Source organism: Uloborus diversus, chromosome 4, assembly GCF_026930045.1.
Source record: "Uloborus diversus isolate 005 chromosome 4, Udiv.v.3.1, whole genome shotgun sequence".
In the NCBI taxonomy this organism is placed as follows: Eukaryota; Metazoa; Arthropoda; class Arachnida; order Araneae; family Uloboridae; genus Uloborus; species Uloborus diversus.
This window is the reverse complement of record NC_072734.1, coordinates 193,235,745-193,250,355: the sequence shown is the minus strand read 5'-3', so window position 1 is coordinate 193,250,355 and position 14,611 is coordinate 193,235,745. Positions and strand designations below refer to the sequence as shown.

General features: G+C 33.8%; 1 protein-coding gene across 1 annotated transcript in view; it reads left to right on the top strand.

The window, feature by feature from the left end:
* LOC129221466 (membrane-associated guanylate kinase, WW and PDZ domain-containing protein 1-like) overlaps nucleotides 1-14,611 on the top strand; it is a 109,949-nt gene that overhangs the window by 58,494 nt on the left and 36,844 nt on the right. Inside the window, exons 5-8 of the mRNA XM_054855947.1 lie at nucleotides 6,066-6,200; nucleotides 8,050-8,126; nucleotides 9,821-9,878; nucleotides 9,969-10,033. Of these exons, the coding sequence (XP_054711922.1) occupies nucleotides 6,066-6,200; nucleotides 8,050-8,126; nucleotides 9,821-9,878; nucleotides 9,969-10,033 (335 nt within the window). The remainder of the gene's footprint in view (nucleotides 1-6,065; nucleotides 6,201-8,049; nucleotides 8,127-9,820; nucleotides 9,879-9,968; nucleotides 10,034-14,611) is intronic.

Below are 14,611 nucleotides of genomic sequence, written 5' to 3'. Positions count from 1 at the left end.
AATTTTAATATTTCATACTTTTTATCAATCTCAAGTTCAGCTAACTTTCTTTTTGAAGCCATTTTATGTAAAACTTATAACACAAAGAGCAACAAGCTGAACTCTCCTAGTTCATAAAGGCAGCTGAAAATGAAAATGTCCTATCCAGAAATAAGTAACTGCTGTGCTGCTGTTTTATTTAGTCGGTAAAATGCTGGTCTGGTATCAAAGCATTAAAATAATTCTTGGAAAGCTATAAAAAAATATATAAATGAAATAATTTGCTTAGTTAAATTTAAAAAAATAAACCAAGTGGTCAACTTACAAAGGTTTTTTTACAATACTCCAAACTAATTTTGGTGTGCGTTAGTGGTCAAGATAGAGAGGTGGTCAAGTTACAGAGGTTTTCCTTCATTATATAAGATAGGGCTAATTCCGTTCCCAACAAAAGTGGTCAACATAGGCAGGTGGTCAACTTTCAAGGGTGGTCAACTTTACAGGTTTTACTGTACCGGTAACCTGGTTGTGTCGTCCAGAGACTGCAGTTTACAGGGTTGCCACGCCACAGGGAAACCTGAAGAAACAAGAAAAACACAGACAATTTAAAAATTATTTTTAAATGAGCTGATGTGTGCATCACATGACTTCCTTTTACACCAATTTAGTGTTATTTCTCCATTACTGCTATTTTAATGTGATTCAATAGTTTACTCTCTAAATATCACCAGCAGTGGCCAAATTGAAACCAGATTTAAAAAAAAAAAATGCCAAGTTGGCGACAAAACTTGGCGACTAGAAGACTGGCGATAATCGCCATGTGTCCGCAAAATTATAACACCACTTGAGTTTGCTTCGAGATTAACAATGATTTCCCCCTAAAAAGGTGCAAAAGACCTTTTTAGAAACACACGAATGCAACCAAAAGGGGAGGTGCACAACCAAGACCCCACTAGGAGTCTATGTACCAAATTTCAACTTCGGGGGTGAGCAAAATGGAAATTAAGGTCGATTTTTGAGTGAAAATTTTTTCGGGAATACAATACTTCCTTTTTTGTGAAAAGAAGTAAAAACAGGGAAAATCCAGGAAATTCTGAAATTTTTCTCAAAAACCTGTTAAATGCAAGGAATTTTTATATTGAAATTGCAAAATCAATGCTCAAATATATAAACTACTGAAATAAATAAATGAGAATTTTTTTTATATTAATACAGTGACCTCTCGCTTATACACGACCTCTGTTATACGGGCTTTTCCCCCGGACCCGACCAGCGATATAGGAAAACAATGTTCACTCTTGTTCATTTATATGTGAAACCCTAAAATGCACCTTTCACTTATCGACGATAAAATTTTTCAAGTTTTAGTGCAAACCCCTATTCACACTTTGCTTATCGGAAGATTTGTACCCTTCTTGTTCTGTCTTTTGGAATGCATTCACACGCCTTTATTCCATGGTTCAGATTCTACCAAGAATGTGTTCTTTTTCGCACAAGTGTGCAATTGGGGGTGGAATTGGTCTTGTGATTGACACTGAGAAGGGAGAACAGGTTACATACCAAAATGTTGACGTCACTAAAAGTTGTGGTCGAGCGGTAAGCATCGACATAGCCTGTAGGAGATCTTTTGCATCCTCGTAGACTACAGCTCTGATCACAGGACATTTTTTAGGTTTTGGGGAATTCAATTATGTACTGTACAGTGTTTGAAAAATGACGAAACTTACAACCTCAAATTTTACATTTTTATTAAATTACAATGCATAAACGGAAATGATGTGCGTATTCATTTGTTAGTAGTGTAGTATTAGTATTACTATAACTGATGTTAACCTATTACATTTAAGCTTATTTTGGGTTTTTCACTTATGCGCAAATCTCACTTGTGCTCGAAAATTTGGTTGTCCCCTTTAGTTGCGTATAAGTGAGAGGTTACTGTATTAATAAAGTTCATAAAAAAAATTGAAAGTTCTTTCACTTAAAGGTTTTTTTTTCTTCTTTTTGTTTTAGTAAATATTAAAATGTCTATCATAAAAGCAAAAATTATTGTTTAATTTGACATGCATCCTGAATTTCATGCTAATTTAATTCAGAGAGCATGAAATTTGTCATCTATATTCATTGTTCCGCTTAACTTTTATCTTTTTAGATCCAAGTAATGAATGGTGACAAAAAGGCCTCCCCCCCCCCCCTTGTATAAAAAGTTAAATATATATACAACCATCATGTTATTATTTCAGTTAAGAAATTGTTCTTTAATTCCCATTATTTTATATTTTTATTTGATATTTTTGTGTCCCCCTGTGATGAAACTATTAGAATATTAATGTTCTTTTTTAAATATCAGTGTACGCTTTTTTGTTATATTGTATACTGAGAAAATACTGGGAATTTTTTTCCCAAAGTTGAGTGGCAACCCTGGTTTAGTCCTCCTTATAGACTCATCAATCTGGAATGGCCAATAACCAAGCCGGGGGCAGATATCATCTCAACAAACTGGTGGCTAAAAGACATTTAGCACACCAAGGAGAGTCTGCTCAAATGGTGTACTAGTTAAATTTATCAATTGAAGGCAAAGCTTGGGTGCTCTAAGTATTAAATTACCGCCCTTAAGCCAGGGCTAATGCAGAACTACATGCAATATACTGACAGCCGGGTTATGAAATTCAGACATTGCAGTTTTGTCCTTATTAGAACTCATCGGTCTGGAATAGTGAATAACCGAGCTGGGCAGCTGTCAATACTGTGAAGCTGAGAGTGCCTACAATATTGAAAGCTAAAATTAATTTAAATTTGAAAACTGGATGGCGCACTAAGTTTATTTTAGCTACCAGTTTGTTTGCACTCTCAGCTTCAATGAGAAGACATCCGCCTCCAGCTCGGTTATTGACTATTCCAGACTGGGATGATTCCATCTCCCGATTTCCGATTTTTTTAACGATTTTCTCCAATTTTTGCAGTTTTTTCAGTCAATCATCAAAAAGTTTCACCTTCTTCTCAGTAGATGGCGCCCCTTTCTATTCATCTACCAATGTCACGGAATAAGAATTTATCCAATTAATAACTCATTTAGTAAAGATTTATTTTTTGGAAGCTTTCCACCATTGCATGTTCAACGAAACACGTGCTCTGCTGAAAATTGCAGCAGATTTCAATCCTTTTGCATCTTGAAAATATTTCAATTATTTTGAAAGTTTGAAGTTGTTTTAACATGTGCTGCCCTACACTTACTTATTTTATATTTTATTTTCATTATACATTGATTTTTTTTTTTCGGATTTTAGTCAATAATTTTTTGTAGCTACTTTTTGGTGGAGACTGGGAATGTTCAAAACTTTAAGCTAATTCTCCTTATTATTTGGTTTTTCTTTTGCAGCATATTTCTCTTGCTGCTACCAATTAGTTTACATCTGTAAGAAATCCCCGTTTCACTTTAAATTTAGTATTCGTGTTATTTAAAAGATATAATTTAATACTTCTGTTGTGAAGGTATATCGTTGGTGAATCACCTATACTGCCGTGCTAAGCACAGATGTGGTATCTGCAGTAGAGCTCAAAATGAGAAATTGACGGTTAAAGTTTTACAACTCGTTTCTTTGATTTATGACTTAATTAAATGCTCAACTTGCGGTAGTTGTTTCGTAAATAACTTATCTAAAAACTGTAAGAGAGTATTTTTGTAAAAATCTTAATTTAAAATTAATAAATGTAGTTATGACAAATTTTCTTTTCAAAACCTTTTCATATACTAAGCTATTTTCACCGTAAGTGACAATGACTAGGCATTTTTAGGGGTATCTGCACAGATACGTCAAAAATAGCTTAGTCAAACGTGCTCAATGCATCATTAAATAATGCTGAAAACATCCGCTTTCTTTGGACTTAGCTGTTTCGCTTTATTTTGTTAATACAAATCTAACAGAATTTGCCTTCTGAAAGATACCATTTTCAAAACTCTGGACACTGTAATCCATAACAATTTTCTGTTTTTTTATGTCCAAAGAATGTGTTTTTAATAATGTTTTATTTTCTAGATTCATTTTTACCGAGCATGAAGATAATTTTGGCAGCAGACGATACTTAAATAAAAATATTACTGGCCGTAGAATGAAATGCGATTTTTTGCATGAAAGAATTTGATATGAATATTTTACATGTATTTCATTTTTAGAATTCACATTTTAAATAAACATTTAAATAGAAAAAGCTGAATATTTACTTTAACAATTATGCAAAGTTGTATTAGTTTTTATTATCAACCTGTATTCAACGGTAAACTAATTTTAATATTCTGTGTTACAATAAACTGCTACATTATTAAATATGCTGCTTTACTAAGGTATAAAAGTCGTATCTACAAAAAATACTAAGGAAAAAAGTGGTAACTGCGCAGATACCACTTTAAAGGCTTAGTATTTGTCACTTACGTTCAAATTGCCTTAGCAAACGAAGCAAATTTGCAGTTACGACTTTTTTCTTAGAGCTTTTTTTAATATTTCGCGTTCACAAATCGCCAAAAAACTTGAGATTTAGGTAAATTAAAATACTAACGACCACCTGGTGATAATAACTCAATTTTGATAAAATGTGCAGATACCACATCTGTGCTTAGCACGGCAGTATACACCTCTTGTGGAATCTCCTGTTTTTTTTTTTTTTCTTCGAAGGTTGGCAAGTTCGTATTAATATAATGTAGCTTTCGTTAAAAATGTTATCAATGAACGTTTCATCAAAGTCCAGGTTTTTTAGCAGTAACCACGCTAAGCATTCGCCACCGTGCCAAATGAGATAACATCATAAATTCGGCCAAAAAAAATTTGATTTGACGAATTTATTGGCAATCAGAAATTTTTCCGAAATTTCCGTAGAAAGAAATCTTTCTGATCGTCAAAAAATTTCCAAAGGGCAAAAAAAAAGAAGAAAAAAAAACAATAAGTATGTGTCTAATTTATCTCAATGTATGCTGCATCTTTAAAGTATAAGTTAGTGTTTGCATTTTATGTTATAAAAAATTAAACTTTGTTCCCTGATTAAATATTTCTACTGAAAAAAATACATTTAAATAAATTAAAGTTAGTGTTTGGCTAATTTACTGGTTTACAATTCGAAATGCTTAGCGCAGCACCTGTGTTAGTGTTATTTATTATCGATTTTTGAAATTTTGATTTCGGGAAGCGTAAGAATAACTTGTTATTCGTTAAACTTTTTGCAGTGGGCAGTTCAATTCGAGTGAGTTGGCTGTTTGTTTGTTGACCAAATAAATAGTAACACAGGTTATTACTAAAAATTTTTACTTTCAGTTTTGTTGATTCATTTCATTTTGTTGCATATATTTTATATTAGAACTAAGTCAAGTTTAATGAAATAAAACATATTGTTAAGAGTTCAGTTGCAACTTCAAACTTTCTTTAAATTACGACAAAGTTTTTGAGAAAACACTGGAGATTTATTTACAATTATGTACAAGAAATATCATTGGCAACTGCTAAATTAACCATAGCAATTAGGCAAATATCAATTAACACTGTACACTCAACGGTCACACACGTATTTACGTCAAAATACGCAAAAACACAGTGCAAAGGCTAATACACATTTTCAGCGGAAAGCTGAAAATGAGACTCCACTGTAAGAAAGCAAACTAACTGACTCTCTCATTCAGAAGATGCACGGCGTTTTATACTGTTTTGGAAAGTTCAACAAAATTCTACAACTTTCTACCAATTTCTCATATTTTCTTTTTATTCATTAACGAATCTCATCAATGAAAAATAGGGGACTGTATACTTCAATCGAATGTAAGGGGGTTGTAAATTCATTACAAGAAACTATTTACAGGTTACGGTACTAAGACAATTTTAGACGAAAGATAATGGAATATACACGCCAAATTTAGCCAGAGTACAACAAATTATCCTAAAAATGACTATTTACCGAATTTGTAACAATGTATAGTTTATGCTTTTTTTTAACTAAAGCATTGTATAATAATTAATGAATGCTGCAATTTATATTTCACACTGTATTTATGAAAATTATATCATGTAAGTTAGCACTTGTGTAAAAGTCGTCTCTTTCATCTCGTTCAGATCAACCCAACATAAAATTCCGGATGAAACGAAGCCTCATAAAAATGGGACATCTGAGGATGAAGAAAACCTGGGCCCCTTGCCTGAGAACTGGGAGAAGGCTTATACTGATGATGGGGAGCCATACTTTATAGAGTGAGTTTTTACGCTGATTGCTATGTATTGTGCTCACGGGAGATCAACTCCTGGACTTCTTTTCAATCTTCCGTCAATTTTTATCCTATACTAGCATTCCAGTACTTGGCATTGCTCGGGTAATGGAATTAACAGGGGTTAACAATGCTTGGTGCACCTAGTTTCGAAAATCCCCTACAATAATTACTTATTACCTATAATTTTTTTTAATTTGGGGAGGATCCCGGGGCCCCTGGACTCCGCATATATTTGCCCTTGTCCTTAACCGATCTCTAACTGTTATTAACGATCCTTTTAAAGTATTGATTATCTTTGCAAACACAGGCCATCCACATTTTATTGTTATACCTATGTTTATGCATAGAACTCCTTTGTATGCAACATTTTTAGCTTTTTCTTTCTCGTGCTAAAATTATTAAGCTGTTTGATGAACTGACTTTGGAGCAAGCTACATAACATTGGTCGTGTGAAAAAAAGTCTTCTCTTAAATCGATCCCTGCTACTTTTAATGTCTGTCCTTGTGACTTATTAACGGTTATTGCAAAGCAAACTTTAACAGGAAACTGCAGTCTTCTAAAATTCAAAAGGATAGTCCGGCTGTGATGATGTTCTTAAAAACTTCGTTTCTAGTTTTGAAAAAAAGAAAGCAAAAGACAGAACCATTATTATTCGACTTGAGAAAAGCCTCAAAGAACCACGTGAGAAACAAAAACAATATCAAATTTTAATTCGCTATCGACCAAAAGTTGAGATGAAGTACTGAATAATGATTTGAATGGAGGAAAGCCCCCGAAAATAAGGAATTTAAATTTCAATGACAGGTTTTAATTTCACAGAAATTAAGGGGTTTTAATTAATTTCTCCCGAACTAATTGATATCTCGAAAAATCCTTTCTTAGTGGATACTTTCGTAATCATGTGGACATGCCTGCCAAATTTCAAGTCTGAAGCTTCAGCCGTATTGGCTTTGCGTTGATATATATATATATATATATGTTATCTCAGGACATTGATTTTTATATATTACGATAATTAAAAACTGAGCGTATGTATCTGTGTATTAATGTATGTATCTAATGTCTGAGTTACTTCTCACGAACCACAGTTAACTGACCATCAAACCAGGTATCGATGGATTCGTCATCTTCCCGTCTTCATGTTTGACTATTTAACATAATCCCCCGATGATTATTAGCGAAGATTTCCTCTAAAAACTATTCATTATGATGCTTAGATTTCGGCATAAAATCCCTATTTTTCGAAGGCTTTCCTCCATTCAAATTCAGTGCTTCATCTCGATTTTCCGCAACAATGCTTGTATTGAAACTCGTAGCGTGATGGAATTCATTGATGCGAAAGATCAGTTGCCCTTTTTTTGCTTTCGTTTTAAAGGCTTTTCTGTAATCAGGGGATTTAAAGATTTACTTTTTGGTTTTTTTTCCGCAATCTGCCGCAAAATTTCACTGTTTTTTTTTTTTTTTTTTTTCAAGCCTGAGCATTGAACACGCGTCACTTGCCATAACTTTTATTTTTGAGGTGGACTGTTCAAAGCCAGGCGACCCAATAGTATGTATGAAAATTTTACAAGGAATTTTCAAAGATTCTAGAAACTATTCAAAACTAGTTTCGATAAAATTTTGTCTTCAACTTCCATGTTTAGACAGGCTATATTTGCGTGATAAATCTTTTTTAATAGAACTTTTGCAAAAAGCAAGATTTGTCCTAGGTGTATGAGTGAGAAAAAAAAAATAAGTCAAAAGTACAAAATTGATCCCTTTTAATTCATGGAACAGCGGTGAAATGAAGTTGTTGGCATGATATGATGATAATCGATTCTTTCTCTCTTTAGCCATAATACTGGGACTTCTCAATGGCTGGATCCTAGACCAAAGAATAAGAAGCCTGTTTCAGAATGTGATGAAAATGGTAAGTAGATTTAAAAACATGTGAGGTAACACAAAAGAGACGGACTACTGAATGTTTCAATATTTCTTCTTCTTTTTAATTTCTTTTCATTTACCTACAAGTTCTATGAATATCAGGTGCATGATCTATTGAATATTTTTCAGGAGTCTGCAAATATATTAAATATATGTAAGTTTTGTAGTTGTTTGTATGCATGTATATTAGAGTGGTTCAAAAATACATGTAAAAAAAGTTTCTCCTAGATAACAGGACACCCCTCAGTATTCTTAGACCTGTGGATAGCCATATACTGGAAGAATTTCAGCTTCTTATTCCAACTGAAAGAGGGTGCTCAGCCCCCTCCCCCAAACTTCTTCAGTATGGGGAGGGGGGTTAGAATATACATCAAACTGAAAAAAACAATGCTACGTATCATAATATACTCTAGTAATATGCACATGCATTGCAATAAAATAATTATTTACTAAAAATAAGAAAAAAAACAGCTAGGGAAATTAAATATATCTAAATTCGTGGCATTTTCTATGCTACGGCTAATGTTAATTGGAAGGGTTATTGAGCACCCTATTAAAATTTGAGTAAGAAGCTAAAACTTTTACAGCATATTACTATTAGTAAGTCTAAAAAAATAAGGGGTTTCTAATGTGTATAGTAGAGCACCGATTATTGAAGCCTATTGGGGCCGACTGTAAGTTTGGATGAGCAAAAGTTATGATCATTGGACAAGCAACTTCGGGAATATCTATAAAAGTAGTTGAAGTTGATATACAAAGTTGTACGGGAGAAAATATGTTTCAAAATTTAGTATTGAATAGGTAGTTTTGAAAAATATTGTGCGATCGCCATTTTCCTTCACAGTATCTGTGCCAGGCAGTAGAATTCTGTTTTCTTAAGCTTGGTTTTCATCTTCTCCTAAGCCTTACTGATTTTATTCACCAGAGGACTGTTTTTCATTTTGCATAATCAGTGGATTATTTGACTTTTGAGTAAGATTTGTCGTTTATTTTGTATGCAATTGGCATAAATAGAAAAGTATGTCAAAACAGAAATAATTTGTGTTTCGTTTCTTGCGGTGACCTTTTGTTGTTTATAATTAAGGATATTAACTATTTTGTAAAAGACAACTAATTTAAAACACCAGTAGTGGCCAGTGCTTCAGTAGTGGCCACTTCAAGTTTACTTTTGTACTTTGAAGAAAGAAATGAACAAAAATAATGTGATTTTTTGTTGCCACTCAATGTAACTACCATATTGAAGCCATTTTATTCATGAGTTATGTGAATTTAAAGTAAGTAATGTAAATTCTTCGGATGGGAGAATGTCAGATGGCCGCTACTGAAATTCTCAGATTTTGGAGTGGCCAATACTGGATCAAATTTGAGGTTTGGAGAAAAAAAATGGATAAAAAAATGAACCAACTGAAATTCTGGCATTTTTAGACATTGGAAAGATTTAGAAAGCGGTGGGCTGTGAAACGCTCATTGAGTTTCAAGAGGGGCAATTAATTTTGTAGACCTACAGTTTAAAAATCCACTTCACTGTGACCACTACTAGTGCGCCTTAAACCTTGAAGTGGCCACTAACTGATTTTTTACCTTACAGGCTTTAGTACTTTATGCTTTCCATTGTAGAATCACATTTTGGATTTGCATTTAAAAGTGCAAGGTGTGCTAATGCTTCTGTTTCTATTCCAGAGCTTCCTTATGGTTGGGAGAAAATTGATGATCCTCATTATGGAACTTATTATATTGAGTAAGTTTTATCTTTTTTATGTTTGCCAGTTTGACGAGTATGAATGCTTTCAAATAATGAGAAATGAAAACAATACTTTTTTTTTTGTAGCCATGTAAATAAACGAACTCAGTATGAAAACCCTGTTATACAAGCACGTAAAGTTTCAACTGGATGTAAGTATTTCATTTTTGAGCATTGAGATCACTTATTGTTCTGACTTTTAACCTTAGACGTCGCAGGGGACTATTTCCTGTACCGACCTGTCACATGACCTTTTCCTTGAATGTCTACTCAAAAAAATAATCACACTAACTTTATTTTTATGTGATAATTCATCAAAAACAGCCCTTTTTTAATGTGAAATAGGAATTAAAATTTTGTTATGAACTTGAATGATTTAAAAAAAAAAAAAAATGGCCAATTAATTTTGACCCAAAAAAATATGTTATATCTGTGACGCCAATGAAACAGAAAAGAAAACTTTTGCCTGTAATTTTTTTTTTTCACAATAAAACCATCCAAAGAAAATGACAAAACTTGGATCTATCAATACATTATTATTGTATACATTCAACTAATAATAAATCTTCATTAAAAAAAACACATTTATTTTCATTAAGGGTGCTATTTATGTGCGTAGTGTTAAATTGCCAATTTTAATGTATTTTTCTCTCAAAAAGTTAAAACTTAAAATTTTCAGAGTGTTTTCAAAAGGTATCCAAGAGTTGACTGAAGTGAAATTTTAAAGCAATTCTGTTTATGTTATAATTTATAAAATTTTAGTCAATAGTTATTTTAAAAAGGGAAGAAAAAAAAACTGTTATTGACCATAAAAAAGGTGTTCAGAAAAAAAGTGCGAGTCCTGAAGCAAAACTTTCATTTCAGTATAATCATGAACATTTAAATAAAATGTGGTGAAAACTCCAAAGTGATTAGAGAAGTAGTTTTCTAGAAAAAGAACATGAGCTTTTGAAATTGACATTCAGAGAATTTCATTTGACAGTAAAATTGTATGTACATTTTAATGCATCTAGCTCCATTAATATATAAGTTGAGTTGCTTTTAATCTACATAGAAACATGAATTCGGTGTCACTTGAAAGCTCTTGGTTTAAATACTTTGCATATATAAAATTGAAAAATAACTTTTTTAAGGATTTAGGGTTTTATGTTTAGCTCCCCTTAAATGGGTACAGTGAACCTTTGATCTGATGCTTGGCGGTTGCTTTCTAGAGTGTTGTAACTTAAAGTTGTGCACTCAATAATTATGCTAAATTAAAATCACGATATGAAGTGGTGCTTTTCACTATTTTTCTTACTTGAGGGGGAGTCGAATTTTCCAAAAGCTCCACCAAACCTTCATCTGAGAATCATGCAAAATCTAATAGAATGAATCAAACTGTAAAAAATCTATACCCTTGTGGTACATAACAGAAGCAAAATTTTTTGGGATCCACGAAAAACTGTGCATGTCTTTGCAGCATAGCTGGTGCTGTTAAAATGACTAGCTTGTACTGTTTATTACTGTGCCCAGGCCCAATGAGAGGCCAGTTGGAAACTAGGGGCCCAGGCCTTGGAAGACCCGGAAGCATGGACGCAAAAAAAAAAAAAGAAAAAAGAGGAAAAAATAAACAAGCAAAAAAGAAAAAAAAACACCCTGAACAAGCAAAAACGTAAAGAATTAAATTTAGTTCGAAAAACTTGAACTTCGATGAGTTTACAAATCATTTCACAAATCAAAAAACAAGGAAGGTTGCTTTGAAATAAGTTCGATACTGTGAATATGCATAGTTTCAATGTATGAAAAATTGATTTTGATGTACCAATTTCTGTGTCGCATTCTTTTCTTTTTGAATAAAGACAGCAAGTGGAAGCAAGTAATATTTCTGACTTAAATTATTATTGCGAGTAAAATTTGCTGTTTTGGTGCTTACTGTTGCAACATTTAAATAGGGTTAATTGTTTTCCAGTAAGCAGTTGTAATTTTCTTTTTTTCTTCATTATTTTTCTTTTTTTCTTTCTTTTTTTTGGGGGGGGGCTTTGAACAAAACTGACTAGGGGCTGCATTAGCTCTCCGCGGCCCTGACTGTGCCTCTTACATGCCTCGCCCCTCCCCGAATGTGACCAAAGATGCCTAAAACTGTATCTTTCAGACTTCAGTTTCTAGAAATTTCAAGAGTGGATCCCCAAAAACCTATATTTGGTGTTGAATATTATGAATCCACTAATTTGTGTGCTCATATTTCATTAACTCCTCGTCCGAAACTAGAATCTAGATAAGCCTATGGACTGCACAAATGTTCACGCTAAACTTAGGGTTTAAAACACGAATCATTTTCTTCCTTTAGTGTGTATGAAATACATGGTTTCCAAAATTCACAATTTATTTAACTCTATCTTCTATTCATTAGCCTTACATGAAGAACCACAAAAGGGTTCCATGGGGCAAGAACCTTGGGTTCCTGATGACAGGCTTAGAAGCAACCCACCAAATGCAGCAAAAACTTTAGAAAATCTTCAAAGGAATGGCAGCCATATCAACTCAAAGGATGAGCGTTCCAACAAGAGTAGTCAGCCATATTCAGGCAGTAAGTAACTTTTCATTTATATAAGGGTTGCCCAAATGAAAAGTGAACATGTTGAATAAAAATAATACTTTTAATGAAGATCAAAAGAGAAAGCGCCATGGGCATTGAAACACAGGTCCTTGCGGCAACAGGTCGATGGCTTTGCTGTAGAAAGATCGGGGCTGATTTCTGAGGAAGTCCTGCACGGCTTCCTTCACTTCGTCGTCCAAATGAAAAAGTTTCCCCCGTTGCTCTCTTAAGTGGCCCAAAGATGTGGAGGCCACTGGGTGATAAGTCTGGACTATACAGGGAGTGCTCCAAAACTCTCCGACGGAATTTGTTTTGGGTCGTGTGGGGTTTTTGGGAGACGTATGGGAGGGGGGCCTTAGAATTTAGAACTTCCTTGCTTTTAGTACTTTTTTCTTTGCAAAAATGTAAAAACATTTCTTTTTCAGCTGTTAATGAATAAGTTATTAAAAACGTCAAATTTTAATAACTCTAATCTGCACTGAAATCAGTTTCCATGGGGGAAATATCCTGCTAAACCATGGAGAAAATGTCTGAGCCCCACCCCCCCCTCTCCCTTGCAATTTTGCATATGGGAGCCCTTGCCTGTGGGCGTGTTGTTTGTGGATGATAGTGTGAATCAGTTCCTTTACTAAGGTTGAGTTTGTCACTGATTTTTACGGGTCTTAATCCTTGGATTAGCTTGGACTATTTCATTATCAAAGCCACTGTTGATCGCAATGTCCTGTCAGATCCCATGTCGATGTGGACACATCCATGGATAGCATGACTTTCCTTTTGTGCCATTTCCTCGACTGCAGACAGGTTTCACCTCTGAACATCATCTGAGATGCATACTTCATACCACCCTTTAATATACAGGGTGGTTATAAAATAACGTAAGGTGTTCAGAGCCCTCTAGCGAGTGAAGTATTGAGCGAAACATTGCCAAATTTCATTCATGGGCGTACCATGGGATTTTGATTTCTACAACAGGTGGAAGAAATTATCCCCTCCCCCGGATGTGTGGAAAATATTGTGCCATTGTATGGGGCAGTACCTGGAAAGTACATCAATGTTCGTCATGTTGACCTCAATTGTTAGTAAAAATAATATTTTGTGAATAAAAGTGATGAATATTTTGTCAGTTAGCATTTAATCCTCCAATATTCACATTAATACACCTTTTCAACAGCAAAATTTCCCCTAGTGACTTTTTTTTTTCTTTCAGAAATCAAAATCCTATGGTCTACTGTATACGCCCATGAAATTTAGCAATGTTTCATCCAATACTTCACTTGCTAGGGGGCTCTGAACACCTCATGTTATGTTATAACTAGTGATGTTCCGGATATCCGTGGATATCCGAGGGAAAATAAAGATCCGTATCCGTCACTTATTTGACGGATCTTAAACGGATCATTTCTATTCTAAAAAATTTTAAATATTTTAATAAAAAACTCTTAAATTCTCTGTTTAAATTAGGTTTCATTCCCTACTTAAATTATAAGGTATCATTTCAGAAGCCAATTTCTCCCCCCCCCCCCCCCCCGTTGCAAAAAGGAAGGGGAAATAAGATTTAAAAGTGTAAAGATTGGTAGCGATTTCATAGTTGGAAGATAAGGAGAAAAAGCTCAATGATTTAAAGTTTTTACCTGCTGTCAGTTCATATTTGTTAACAAATTTGTAATCTGACCCGCGAAAATTTATCTTAATATGATGTCGGCTCTCTGGGACATGTTTTGTTTTTTAAATTTTTAATTTAATATTAGTTTTTGTTATTGATTTCGGGGTTTCTGTTATTCTTCATTTTTGTTTTTCTCGGCATCCTTCAAAAAAAAAGTGAGACTAAATTCTCTATTTACTGTTTGTAAAGGTGTTCTCGGCTCTGTATTTCGTCGGTCGGAGTAAATTCGGAGGAATGGGTCAGCGCTGCGTTTATGCTGAACTAACTATTTAAACAAAAAACTATTTCTAGCCTGTCCAGTAGCAGCTTCACACTCTTGCTCCTGTATCCTGCATCTACCGAGTAAGCTAAAAATAATTTGTCACATTCCATCTAAGCAGTAATGCAGCGCTGACCCATTCCTTCCAACTCTCCCTCAATTTTAATGGAGATTTCTTTAAAGAGTAAATCATTATATTTTTGCCGCAGTTGACATTTTTTGAAGAAACTGCC